General features: G+C 37.9%; 2 protein-coding genes across 2 annotated transcripts; one reads left to right on the top strand and one right to left on the bottom strand.

Annotated features, from left to right (window-relative positions):
• The first annotated feature begins 95 nt into the window (after positions 1–95).
• Positions 96–7,225, top strand: LOC149039007 (uncharacterized). Its single transcript, XM_089184211.1, has 4 exons — positions 96–1,902; positions 2,772–2,816; positions 4,029–5,125; positions 5,862–7,225. The coding sequence occupies exons 1-4, from the start codon at positions 1,611–1,613 to the stop codon at positions 6,549–6,551; spliced, it is 2,124 nt and encodes a 707-aa protein (XP_089040337.1). The 5' UTR covers positions 96–1,610; the 3' UTR covers positions 6,552–7,225.
• Positions 7,091–13,794, bottom strand: LOC113676909 (uncharacterized). The gene is made up of 5 exons (XM_027193647.2): positions 13,412–13,794; positions 11,595–12,049; positions 9,875–11,241; positions 8,939–9,116; positions 7,091–8,384 (listed from the first exon to the last, which is right to left on the bottom strand). The coding sequence occupies exons 1-5, from the start codon at positions 13,653–13,655 to the stop codon at positions 7,953–7,955; spliced, it is 2,676 nt and encodes an 891-aa protein (XP_027049448.2). The 5' UTR covers positions 13,656–13,794; the 3' UTR covers positions 7,091–7,952.
• Between the last annotated feature and the right edge of the window lie 393 nt (positions 13,795–14,187).

The raw sequence follows: 14,187 nt of genomic DNA, 5'->3' as shown, positions 1-14,187 counted from the left end.
AATTTCGTAAGATTTTCAACTGTGGAAGGTTTATTGAAAAGCAGTGACACACAAGGAATACGGAGCTTTCAGAGGTCTTAAAGTAAACAAAGATGTTAAAGATATTTTAAAAAATTTCAATTTTTCGTGAGTCGGACAGACGAAGAAACCAGTTCAGATCACCTCAATCAGATAACAGAACAAAATTATTTGCAAAATGGCGTTTATTTTGTATTTTCTTCACTATAAACTGAGACCAAGTTTACCAAATTTTCCATACGTTAGGTTTTAACATCAGTAATACATCAGCCGGGAGCAAGTGATGAACATTCAAATATTGGCGACCTGTGATTCCACTTGGCAAAGTCGAAAGATTCTTATAAAAAATCAGAGTCCGCCGTCTGGAATGGAATCTCAACTAGATTTGATTCCGTTGTCGGATGCCTTTCAACTGAGCTACAGATAACAAGATGGCGAGAATTTTTGCGAATCACATGCTCAGTTTCGAAATTACCTTACATCGACTCGTTTTAAAAATCATGCGTTTGAAAACGTATTGCACCAGCAATTTGAGTCCATGTGCACGTTTTTCACCTTTAATAAGATACATGAAAAAATTACTCAGTTCTGATTGGTTAAGATGTATGCAGTTTTCAGGTAATTCAATGCTGAAGAGGGTTAATTCAGTGCAAAGAAGTAACAAACCAGACTGAACAATTCCTTGAACTGTTTAGCCGGACTTTCAACTTTCTTGTGCCTTAAAGATGTGAAGGTATCATTGTATATTATTGTTTTCATCGTATGCTGTTGTTTTGACTGATCGCAAGATGCCACTTGCAGGGTTTAAATAATTTATTTTTGCACTTGATACGCGCACTTTGCTTCTGTATAATTATGATAAGCTATCTCGTATTTTTTCAAGTAAAAATTTTTTCGTCGACTCCCCTAAAAAAATAAAACATGGTAAAAGATCGAAAGCTTTTTAGAATCACTTTTGTTACGCTTTATGATCTGAATGTGGCCTATTAGAGACGAGGCATAACAAAAATTTGCGATAAATTATCATAGGAAGTCAAGGCACACACTTCTTACAAACAGTTGCGGTTCCCGGTGTGGTGGTCTCACTATGTTATTGTTAATATCGGTCCCAACTTAAACCAGCTGTAACGCTCAACTGGGCTGGCTTGTCTAAATATCGCAAATGAACAAATTTATAAATAAACAGACTAAATTGCACAGTGTGAAACATTTCATATGAATTCCATGATGCGAAACGTATCGTTTCGATACCATTGTTTGGTTCATTTACAAGCCTTTTTTTATATTTTCTTTGCTTCATTGATCATATGTTCGTTCATTAAAATGATTCGCTCCTCTTCACATATTGTGTTTCAGTGAAAGTGAATTCTCTGATTGGGCAATGTATATTGAACGAAAGTCGCGCATCAGACATACAAATCCATACGTATAGAAGCACGATCAGCACCCAGGCGTGATTTCATTTTCAAGTGCAAAAGTTACGATCTGTGCGGTTCTGCTGCTTACCATCGCCTTAGTGAGAGTGATCCATCAATCGTGAGTAGTATTCACCTCATAACCATTTACTGAGAACCGAATATTGGCATCTTACGATGGAACTAGAAGAAACGTCCGCAGAGATTTTGACAAAACATCGCTTGCATATCATACAACATCTTCAGATGGATCGAACGTTTCTGTTCGACTACCTAATCAGCAAATCTTCCTTTGACAAGGCAGACTTTGAGTTGATTCAAGCCGAGAAGACGAGCGAGTCAAAGGCTGGCAGGTTCTTAGATATTCTAGAAATGAAGGGACAGAAGGCATTTTGCCACTTTATAGACGCCTTGCAGATTCTCAATCCAAGCCTGTATGAAATGGTGACAGGGGAAAGTGCAACAAAAAGTAAGTAGTTTTGTTGCATTAGAGATATAAACGACCAAACTGGTTTTTACTATCTCTCCAATCACTTTTATGTTGTAAATAAAGCCCGAACGATCTGGTCGCGTAAAGAAATCACTGGTGGACCTCTTGAATGCGGACATGACAATATCACTTAATAGGGGTTGCCTAATCGATTCAAACGTCAGGTTTAGCAAACATGCCGTAAAAAGGAAATTCAAAGGTTTAAATTTTCAGCGAATAATCCAGCGATATAAGCTGAAGATAGAACCATTTTAATTGTGTTAACGTCATAATCACCAAACAGGAAGTTTCCTAAATCAGAGACGAGCTGATTGTTGAAACATAGGAACGTTTGCCATTTGATAGTTTTCCAATGTAAATTCAGAAAACTCGGATTTTGATAACATTTACATTCAAATTTTGTTCATTCTCGGACAGTTTCCGGCTCCGCAAAACAACAACATGAAATTCCAACTAGCTGCGAACTACGACGAGCATAAACCGACGACCAACGAGTTTCACTTCCCCAATCAGTTTGACCTAGACTTCCTTAGCCTTTATGAATAAAAAATATGAATAGCTTGAAACTTCTCGAATTTAAAATGATCAGAGTAGAATCTTCGACGTAATTTCCATATCGAAAGTGTTGAAGTGGAGAAATAAAATAACTTTAGATAAGAACTCGTTAAAATGCTATTTTGCTAACTGTTTTCTTAAAATAAATGAATAAATAGATGAATAGATGAATGGATAAACTATAAATGATTAAATAAATAACAAGACACACACACACACCAAAACATGATACAAAAACACTTTATTTCTTGCCATAGATCTGATCACGGTCAATCAAATCCTTATTTACACAGGTGACAATCCCATCTTGTCAGATGTTAAGAGCCATATCATCAGTGGTAAGTTTAGAATCTAATTTATTTTGTGTTCTTTATAAGCTGGACATGACACATTATTTCGTTCGTGTTACGAAAGAAAAAATAGTACGTCTGTTATGGCGGTCATGTTGAATAGATCTATTTCGTCTCGTTACTCTTTGATGTGTTAAGCGAAGTTAAGACTATGGCTAGAAGAAACAAAACTCTTATTAATATCTCTTGAATAGAAATGTTCCCTAGTGGGCTCTCTCAAAAAAAGATGATCCTCTTTGTCGAAACTCTACAGGTGGTCTTTTTTCGGGTATGTTTAAAATCTTATCCAGTCCATTCAGTGATTACTCGCGCTCGCAGACAACTACTATTTTTTATTTTTTGAGCGTCGTGTATTAAAGGAGTTACTACATGCAAAAGTTTTGATATTTCAATCAACTCGTTTTGAATAATTCCAAAATTTCAAAGGGAAGAGCGTTTAGGCATTAACCTCCAACTTTGGTTATAACATTGTACTAGTTCGATGTTTCGGTGAAGGCGGTAAAAAAAGCCAATAATCAAGAGTTTCTTTAGTTGGTGATCATTTCCTTTATTCTCATGACATTAATGTGTGATTCAGTGGCGATATTGTAAGGAGAATTTTGATGCTAGTCACTCTAAGGGGTTAAAGGGTTAAACACAATAGGTGACAAACTCGGAAATTATGTACAAAAGCAAAGTGACCGGAATAAGGAAATAACGAAACTACAGCTCAAGCGATTATAAATATTTTGCTGAAAATAAAAATAATTAATATTACTTACGACTACAAAAGAAAAAAAAGCTCAACTAACAACAATGAAAACGAATGTCCCAGAAGCACAAACAAAATGACACAAATTAGAGGATATGACGCAAATTTTCGTAACTGTGGTTGGCGTCTCTATTCCTTTAGTGGGTGTAACCCAAAAGGTTTATCCGATTAACCCTTTCACTCCTAAGATCTCATCAGTAATTCTCCTTACTGTCTGCCATACAATTCTTATGATGTTAGTTCTGAGGATTTGCTATTGAATCAATTAATAATCCCCTGACTGATATTTTTCTTTATTCTCATCGCTTGTCTGTTTGATAATATGTTGATTTGGTAAGGAGAAATCTTTTCTTGGTCACTTATGGAAGTTGAAGGGTTAAGAGAATTTTTCTTGGGCTATGATTCCTCATATTCGGGGATGGAACTGATATTAGTTCTGTCCTTGACAGGTGGCGGATCTACCTTTCTGGACGTAGATATCCTCAGTAATTACTCCAAGATTCTTACCAAGGAATTACACGAATTAACTTTACGTCACGATCAGGTCCTTAAAGACAACAATGAACTTAAGAAAAAGCTCGAGGAGGCCTTCATGGAACAAAACCGGTTGCAACGCAGAATAAACTGTTTGGAAAAACAGGTCTCGGCCACTGAGGACGCTTTGGCCAACGAGGCTCAATCGACTGCTAACAAGACGGGCGAGAATCTCCTGCAGCGGTTCGAGGCGGTCCAACGTGAGGGGCGAACAAATCAGTTTATCATCCAGCTTCAAATGAAGTTGCTAACAGCGCACGAGGAAAATGAAACGCTGAGAAAGCAACTGGATGAATTTGGAAAGCGAGAAGATGAAGTATTGAAGCAATTGAGTAAAGTCAACCAAGATTACGCTATTGAACGGAAGGAGACAAACAAGTTGTCGCAACAACTACGATCTCAGACAGAGGAGATGAAGATATGCGAAACACTGAAAATGAAACTGCGCGAAGTGCAGTTCGAGAATGCAAAGTTTAGATGTGAGCTGCAGGATAAAGAGAACGATCTTAACGAGGTACAACGGTGGACAGAAGCTCTGAAGGCTCGATTTGATTTAATAGTAGCCGAGAAAGAAGAAATGCTGAAAAACCAGAAAACCGTGCATAGCGAGTGCTCGCGGATGCACGATGAGATTTCTGACCTTAGAATCAAACTCAACCATAAAGAACGTGTTTTGGTAGAACTAAGACAAAACTGCAAAGAGGTTGAAGATAGTGCCAAAATTTATAGAGAGGAACGCGATTTTTTCTCTAAATCCGCGACAGATTCCGCCATAGAGGTAGACCAGATTAGGAAAGAGGTGGAAGAAATCAACCAGCGACATAAAAAAGCATTGGAGTCTAAAGAATTGAGTCTCAGACAGCAGACCGAATATGTACGACAGTTTGAGAAGAAATACGACGAAACCAAAGATGAGCTTGTTTCTGTGAAGACAATGTTGAATAAAGAGAAAGCAGATAATGAGGAATTGAGGGAGAGGATCTCTACTTTGGAGACAGAGTTGGCGAAAAAGGTATTATGACTAGAATGTTTACGAGCCGTAGAGATTTTAATGATATTAAGTAGTGTGTGCTGTATACATTTCCTATATGAAATGCAGACATTATCCACGAAATAGTACAAGTAACTTTGGGTTGCACGAAAGAAGCCTAAAAGCAGACTAGGAACTCAATAGGTTTTGAACCTGTATGCTGCTGTGTGAAAGTCAATGATCAGCTCATTTCTTCCTTTTAACCCTTTACATCCTGATATCGGTATGCATAATCTCCATACTGTTCTCTATACATTCCGAAGGTGCTGACAAGGAGAATTTGTTTAACAATCACTTCTTTAGTTAGTGATCATTTCCTTTGTCCTCATGACCTAAATGTTTGATTCAGGGGGGATATTGTAAGGAGAAATTAGATGCTAGTCACTCTAAGGGGCAAAGGGTTAAAGCGATCAATTAATTTTATCCTACGCGAAAAAGAAATGACTTCGGGGAAGAGTCTAAATAATTTACACGTCGTTAAGAGTAAAATGGTTAAAGCTTGACATTTCGTTCAACTCAACTTCAGCCGTCTCTTTCGTTTCCACCATCGAAAAGGATCATGGAGCGGTTTCATTCTCTTTAGATGTCTAAACGCCAAGATCTATATGTATAGATCAAACACATTGCAACCTACAGTCCTTCATTTCTCAACGAAAATTGCCTTATACTCTGAACCTGATTTTGTGTTGCGTTTGATTATTTATCCTCTTCTTATAAGGAATTAACCTCCAAGCCTTATATGGAAGAGGAGGATCACCAGGATGTAAGCCAAATACAAGACGCGCATGAGCATGAACCGAGTGGAAATGGGGACGACGAGGTCTTCACCTGGAGTAAAGCGCGCGCACCCAGGGAGCTGGTGGGGAGTATTCAAAGGCGATTCCAACATGACAACAGGGCTCCACGGCCCACGAACAAAGCCATTCGGAAAAGTAACAGCTTTGACGAGAAACTGGCCAAACTCGTGCCTGAATTTGAAAGCCTACCACTGAAAACTAGAGAAGATTGCAGCCTTGATCGTTATAGAATGAAGCAAATCCTGCCTTTTGCACAGATAGCGACAATGTGTCCGCCAATGACAAGCGTCGGCGACAAGTTTCCGGACGCGCTGAACGCCGCGATTACCTGCTCCACAGATGTTCGTAAGCTTGGATATCGCAAGATGTCTGCCCCTGTAGTAGGCACAGATCTTTTCTCACTTCATCTTCAAGATTCGAATCTAGCGGAAGATCGCAATGAGGGTGATGACGAGCAAAGCAACACATTTCCGAGCGAAGAAAGTAAGAGTGGCTCGCCAAGTAAGCAATTCCGCTCACGAACACGGGCTATCAGACTTACTGAAGGCGAGCGACGCAATCGTCGTCTCACGGAACCAATCATGTACCAGACGAGGGCGGATAATATGTAACATAAAGAACTTTTCCATGTAGCGATCAGAAACAATCGTCACACTCAGTTTGACAGTGGGAAGTCTGGGTAAAAGACTAAACACGCATTTGACACTCGAAAGACTAAGAACATCTTTCACGCATTTCACAGAAATCCAATGAGCGTGCGCATACATAAATATATGTATATTTCGTTTGCATATTTAGTTACATGAACTAACTACATTTTGTAACACTGACGTTTTTAACATATTTACCTTTTAGCGGTACGTAGTTTAAAGTTTTTTTTCTAGCATGTCAGTCTGTTAACATCGGTTAAGGAGAAACTTGAAAACCGAAGAGACTAAAGGAATATCGAATTTCCTGGTGGTCAAATCAAAGCAATGTATTACAATTCGCCCGTTTTTTAGTTTTACGTCTAGCTAAACCGCATAACCTCTACAAAAATCTTTGCATGATTCACATCGAACGGAAAAATCGCTTGACAAAAGAAAGGGGTTTTAAATGTAATCTTACATATGTATAAAACGAAAAAAAAAAAAAAAAGGGAAAAAAAAAGTTAAATGGTAGAATAGAAGTCCATTTATTCTCATTCCTTATCAAAATCTCAAGTATGTAACATTAAATTATATAAATATAAACTTGTAACATTATAACATGTTTTATGAAAATAATAATTTTTCAAAAATTCAAATACTCTTGTTCTTCATTTAGTATATTTAGCTAGTTTCATATCTGATGACGTTCAAATCATCTGGTAAGTTTTATAAGTCATCCAAGTCATATGAGTCAGAGCACATCCAGGAAATAAAATGGACAAACAATTCAAAAATTTGACTTTGAAACAATTTTCCAGAGATGAATAACAGCCAACATTTACACAAAACCCCTACGAAAGCGTATGACTCAAGTCTAAAAACAGCAAAGGGAGGAGTAATAATGGTCTAAGACCAGTCCTTTTATCTCTAAGATCTGACACTAAATTCTCCCTCCTTGTGGCTACACATTTCCTTGTTAATCAGATAAGGGAATTTGGTGTTATATCAAAACAATACTCTTACACTTACAAGTTTGTCTATTTGCAGCACTGGGTTGGATTAAATTGAGCAAATTACATGCTGGTTACCTCTTAATCAACCCTTTATCCTTAAACTCCCATGAGTGATCAAGACATAATTTTCTCATTACAATATAAATAGAATATCAAGCAGACAAGTAATGAGAATAAAGAAAAATGTCAATTAGGGGATTATTAGTTGATCCAAGACCAGACTCTCTAAACTCACTTCATAGGAGTTGTATGACAAACAGGAAGGAGAATGACAAACTAAAGGAGATTTTGGGAGTGAAAAGGCTGAAACATTAATGCAATATCTGTGATATTTTGCTAAGTTTGATATCTTATATGGAAAACTATGGTTTCACAACTCATAGGAAAAGAGGGCATCAAGAAAAGGCCTCATTTCACCCACAGTTGTCCGTCCTACACCCTTTGCAAAAGGTTCCTTAGTTTCAATGGCTTGATCCTTCAGTACTGCCAAAATCTCATCAGTGCTCAAGTCCTTGGGCTTTAAATTGAGGGCATCTATTAGCATCTTACTAGGTGCCTTCCTGCTCTGAAGGCCCTTTATCAACATGATAAAAAGTAACATTGGATTTTCACTACCCTCTCCACAATAAGAAATAAAGTCAATGGCTTCTTTCCACATTTGGTGACTTAGAAGTAAATGCAGAGCTTGTATCTCTTGCCCAGCTGAGTAACACAGCTGAGAGTGTGCCAAAACTGACTTGGCATTGGTGTGCCTCATACTTAAAACAGGAAGACACTCCAACACAGACTGGGTGACAAACTCCTAGAAAACAGCAAAAAGAAAGTGTTAATAGTTAAAATAGGACCAAGGTAAACCGGAACATAATTCACAAAAATAGGCGTGATGTAGATCTACAGTAGTTTGGTGTTTTGATGTTTAGAGAAATTGTCAATTCAGTGCAGTATTTTAGGATTGCATTTAGCATTGTTGTCTTCTTGGATTGCCCTTGATGTTGCAGTCCTGTAGGATTGCATTTAGAGTTGCTATACTCTGTACTTGGTCTTAAAAAATAAACTGAAATTGAATGACAGCTCATTTCAAGCTCCCCACCCCCCCCCCCCCCCCCATTTCTATAGAGTTATAGATTTACTTTCCTTTAGAAAATTGAAGTCACAAAAAAGAAACATAAAAAAAAACAACAACAACCACAAATGTTTGTTAAACTAACTGAAAAATTAAATTGAAATGAAAAAACACAGCAAAGAAATTCTCAGACCTTGATTGCATGGCTATAATGCTATAACGATTATAATTATCAATGGGCCTGATACCAGTTCAAGAAGACACAATAATAAACCCTTATGAAAATTTCAAACCTCTGATCTGTCATCTGATTCTTCCATCCGTATTGTCCCAATTCCTTTCTCCACTGATTTCACCAACCAATTAGATTTTGACTCATAAAACATCCGTAGAAGAATGTTCAACATCGCATTATATGGGTCCTTGAGAGCTAATTTACTTCTCTGCCATCTACCGCTTCTCCAGTCAATTCTAAAAGAGACATTTCTAGAAGTCATTCTACTGTCTGTCTACTCCAGACTCCTCATATTAAAAACAACAGAATGATCCATTTTGTACACGTTGTCTTACATTTACACTAAAAAAAATTTGCGGGAAAATTTGACAAAATATTGCTTAGGGGTGACATCCTGGTAAGATTAATACAAAATGTGTCATTAACCCTTCTCATCCTAACATCAATCAGCTTATTCTCCATAATAATCTATAGATTTCCTATAGTGCTGACATGGAGAATTCATTTAACAATCAAGAGCTTCTTAAGTTGGTGATCATTTCCCTTATTCTAGTGGCATTAAAATGGGATTCAGGGCTGGTATTGAAAGGAGAAATTAGATTTCTATCACTCTTAGGGTCAAATGTTTAAGTGAATGTGTGAATGTGAAGAAAATCCACCTAATCAACCCCTTAACTTCCAACTCTTCTGAGAAGTCCTGTACCAACACAAATGGATTTATATTTTTTCCAATTTTTAACTTGTTTTGAGTTTTAGAGGTCAGTGTAATTTACATCTTCAGTCCTATAGGTTTGACTGCTACTCTCTAACTTTTAATGTATTGAGTACGTCATGGAGGCAATTGAAAAAAAAACGAAAAAATGTTTAGGGAGGTACTAGTACATATGCCCGTTGTCATTCACTAGAAGAGCTGGCTTTGAAGTCTTGGTGTTGTTGTGTTAAAGATCATTGCTAACAGTAAGAAAGATTTCTATTGTATATGACTGTTACAAACCTGTATATTTTTCTCCATCGTTGCTGCCACTGACTTTCTGTGAATTCATCCTCCTCAAAATCAATCTTCAAATAATCTGCCACATGCTCAAGAACCTTGTGTGAATGCTGACGACTTAATGTGCTAAGCCTTTCAAGTGGCACCATTTCAAGAGGACTGCTGTCAAATGTCTCCAACAAGCTGAAGATCTCCTGTGTAACAGAGTTTGTGGGTAGGGTGGGTGACTGCATTATTTCCATGACACTGGGGTCATTTACCGACTTACACTGTTTATTGAGTAGGAGAAATTCACTCATATATGGATGCAACAACTCATTCAAAAGTGTCTTTTTTGGCTGACTTTTGTCCATGCCTAGATCATTCATGTATTGTTCAAGTTCTAGCAGAACAAATTCTCTGTGTACAGGATGCTCCCAGAGCAACAGAAGAGCAATTGCAGGGCCCTGAGAATGGGAACTGACCAACAAATGGAGAAAAGCTTCAGGGATCTCACTAAATGCCACAGGAGAACCTGAAAGGATTCCTGAGCAAACAATTGAGTCCAGTGCCAGCTTGGCTGCCCTGTGGGTTAAGTTCCACTTAGTCAAATGACTCACTGCAAAAAGAGGACCAGAAAAACCTTCTTCACCAATGTGCTTAGATTGTCCAGAACCAACTGATGATCTCTCACATTTCTGTTGATCTTTCGCTATTTCAGGAATCAAAAAATTTTCTGATGAAGTGTCCAATTCAGTTTTTAGCAATGAATCATCTGCTATGAAGAAACTTTTGCTTGGATCATTACTGCATAAAGATTCATTTGACTCTTGTTGAGTCACAAAGGAATTATTTTCTCCATTTGCACATTGTGATGAATTAACAGAGGACTTGATGCAATCTGCAATTTCAAGTACTGTTCCAGATTGAAGCTTCCAAATTCCATTGACTGACCAAAATCCAATGGAATTAACCAAGTGAGAGCATTTCCAAACATGGACTTTCTGTCCTTTCAAGTCTTCAAGTGCACATATTTCAGCTCCACAACCAACATCATAAAGTGAAAGTTTACCAGAAAACCACACAACACCGACAATGAGACCAAAAGCAAAGAGATGTAAAATTTTGTCACTATGAAAAAACAAAGAATCTGTTTGGAGTCTAACAAGGGAAGTTACAACTGGATCATTGTCTTGAAGCTTGACAAGTAATAACTCCAAACCACTGTCAATTACGAGAAGTTCATTTGTTGTAGGATGAGATGTGACTGCAACCAGATGATGTAAGTTATTCTTTGTGCTTGAGGTCCATGGGCAAAGTAATTCTGCAACTATTGCCTTAAAGTCAAATTTATCTACATCTCCAACAAAACCATAATTCCATATGTAAATCTACCATAAAAAAAACACAATATTAGTATGATTTCAATAACACCAGTATGTGAATTCTCCATAGTGTTCTCTACAAGTTGTCTATGGTACAAGGAGAATTTGTTAAACAATCAGGAGTTTTTTGGTTGGTGATCATTTCTTTTATTTTCATGACCTAAATATTTGATTGGGCAATGATACCTCATGGAGAAATTAGATGTTGGTGTTAAGGATCGGCTTAATACATAGAGCTTAAGCCTACAAACTAGAGCCAACAGGCTTTAAATCCTTAAGAGGAACTCAGATTTTTTCTGTGTCCCACACTTAAGAAAAATGTTTATCTGTCTATTGATAGATAAGCTTAGTTAACAAACCTTTAAGGACCTCTGAACAAATGTCCAGAAGAGTACAAAACATCTCAATTCCTCTGGAAAATCAGAAACAAGGCAAACACTTCGGCTAATGACATGAAGTGACATAGGAGGACATCCATGAAGAATAGCCTCCAATGGGCCGACAGACACAACAGTATTGTTCCCAAGCCTCTCAGAAATGATCACCTGTCTCACACAGACACAACAGCTGATTAAATTTGATGCAGAGACAGATCGCCTTTCACACCAGAAGAAAGAGTTTACGAGAGGATGAAGTACAACTTGAAATATCTCGACTCCCTTCGTGTTACTCAATTGAAATTCATTCTTCTTCATCCATTTGTAATTTGACTGAGTGAATTCCCAACATTCTGTGATGCTGTTTTGGTGAATGATAAATATAAGGGATGGAATTTCATTGCTAGACAGCACACTTATGATGGGAGATTCTTGGTCTATCAAATAAAATAATAAAAAAAAAATTTTCTTTAACATAAATAATTCAATTAAGAGGGACTAGGATTCAGCAGTATTATTGTGAGGAGAAATTAAATGCTGGTCACTCCTGAGGTTTAACTGGTAAAGTGGATAGGTCTTTATGTCTTTGGATTCAAACTTGTCCTTGGTTTTGTTTTTCAAACCAGTGGTTTTTTCAGACTGGAACCCCAACATGGCTCATTTATAGTGACCCTATAGCATTATGCTCTCTCCTGGAAGGGGGAAGGGATTGTGTGGCACAGTAAGCCTGGGCTAAATTATCAACTGCTGTTTGGGAAAAGAGCTCCTGATCCTCCCTCAAACGATCCAAGATCCACTTCCAGAAAAATTTAATAGAGGTGCAAATTGGGACTGCAGTAAGCCCAACTGAGTGGTCTGGAGGAGAGTATAGGGATTGAAAAACCCACATGTATGCACATAGTGGTTGCAATCATGGTAACTATCTGCATGTATATTCTTTGTGCTGAAATTTGCATGCAAAAATACAAAACCACTTTGCAACAAATAGGTATGATTTGGTGTTGCTCCTAATTAACTACTTATCAACTTTGCATGATGAGATAAAAATGATGGGACACTCTCAATGACAGTTTGTGTCACCTTTTCCATACAATTACACATAAAATTCTTAGCTACAGGTCTATAAAACACATTTTCTATTTGGGTGGAGAACTGTTAATCATTGGAAACATTCCCCTGATAAGACTCCAAGGTTACTGGTCACTTTGCTGACATGTCATCACCCTGACAACCAACATGCTGACACCATAACTCAACTCGCCAACACCTTTAGTCAACTCTCTGACACCACTAATCAACTTGCCAACAATAATTTTTGTTACCATTTTTTGGCTTAAAGCACTGTTTATGTTCCCTTTGAAAACAAAGTTAAAATTATGTATGTCAGCAAGTTGACCAAAGATGACTGTCAGCAAGTTTACTGATGGTGTCAGTGAGCTGGCTGTTGGCAAGTTGACATGTCAGAGAAGTGACCCGCCCTGACTCCGAGAGGTAGCTCATACACCCCTAACGAAAGTTTTGTTGGGTTCTCTGTCGTATTTTTCTTGGATGGAGGAGAATTTAAAGAGTTCATTTGAAATTGTTTCAAAATAAAGAAAAGAAAATGTTTCATTCCTCTCCAGTTTCACGATCGGAAGAAATACAACACGTCCCTGGCGTCAAAATTAACGTACAGGACCCAAGGTGGCCTTATAAAATACACAACTTCGAACGAATACTTCAAATGAAAATGACATTGCCACATCCCATTATGGCATAATACCACGCGTTGTCAACAAAGAACTTTTCAACCCCCTAACCTTGTAAAAGAAGACTTTCACTCTCCGGCGTCCACTTAGCTCGAGGAATGGATTCAAAAGCGTGCAAGTTTCGGCCAGCGTTAGTAGCGACAAAGACATGACCACAGCTTCCCCAAACGTTCACTAACTCGTTGTTGGTTTCGAGATGGTCGGCAACTGATTTCCGGTTAAGAAAACTCTCCAACTTCGAGCCTTCCCGAAGCCCAAATCCTGCATCGTCGATGTTTTTCAGGGAAAATGTCATTTGGAATGAGGTAGTATTCCGTCAAAAATATGAGGAAGGGATCATCGTGAAAAGTGAAAGCGTATCGAAACGGTTAACCATCGAAACTAGATATGTCTCGTGACTCAACTGTCTAGAGGAGTTTCTCGGAGGGGAGTTACTACATCACGGGCGACGAGCGGGGATAGAAAAAACGACCCAAATATGAGCGGTCAGCGGTGAAACAGCTTTTATACTTCATATAGAGACATATAACTTGTTGTTCCAGAGACAATCGTGTTGTAAAGCCGAAATGTTAACAGTTTACTTCACAGTTTAAGCAATTTTTCAAAAGTGTTGATTGAACTCATATCTTTTACTGCTTTAATAAACAATGGAGGCTTCGGAGAGGGAGTCAGTGGCATTTGGAAAGGCACCAAGAATAATTATATATATGGTTTGTAGCTAGCTGCGTGACGTGCGTGACAAAAAAAAAGTATCATGATTTCCGGTTGTCAAAAATGTCAATCAAATTTGGCAGGAACTTGGTTTTCGTACTGTAGTTTGCTTTTCC

Source organism: Pocillopora damicornis, chromosome 10, assembly GCF_964200805.1.
Source record: "Pocillopora damicornis chromosome 10, jaPocDami1.2, whole genome shotgun sequence".
Taxonomy (NCBI): domain Eukaryota; kingdom Metazoa; phylum Cnidaria; class Anthozoa; order Scleractinia; family Pocilloporidae; genus Pocillopora; species Pocillopora damicornis.
This window is presented reverse-complemented; position numbering and strand designations above follow the sequence as displayed.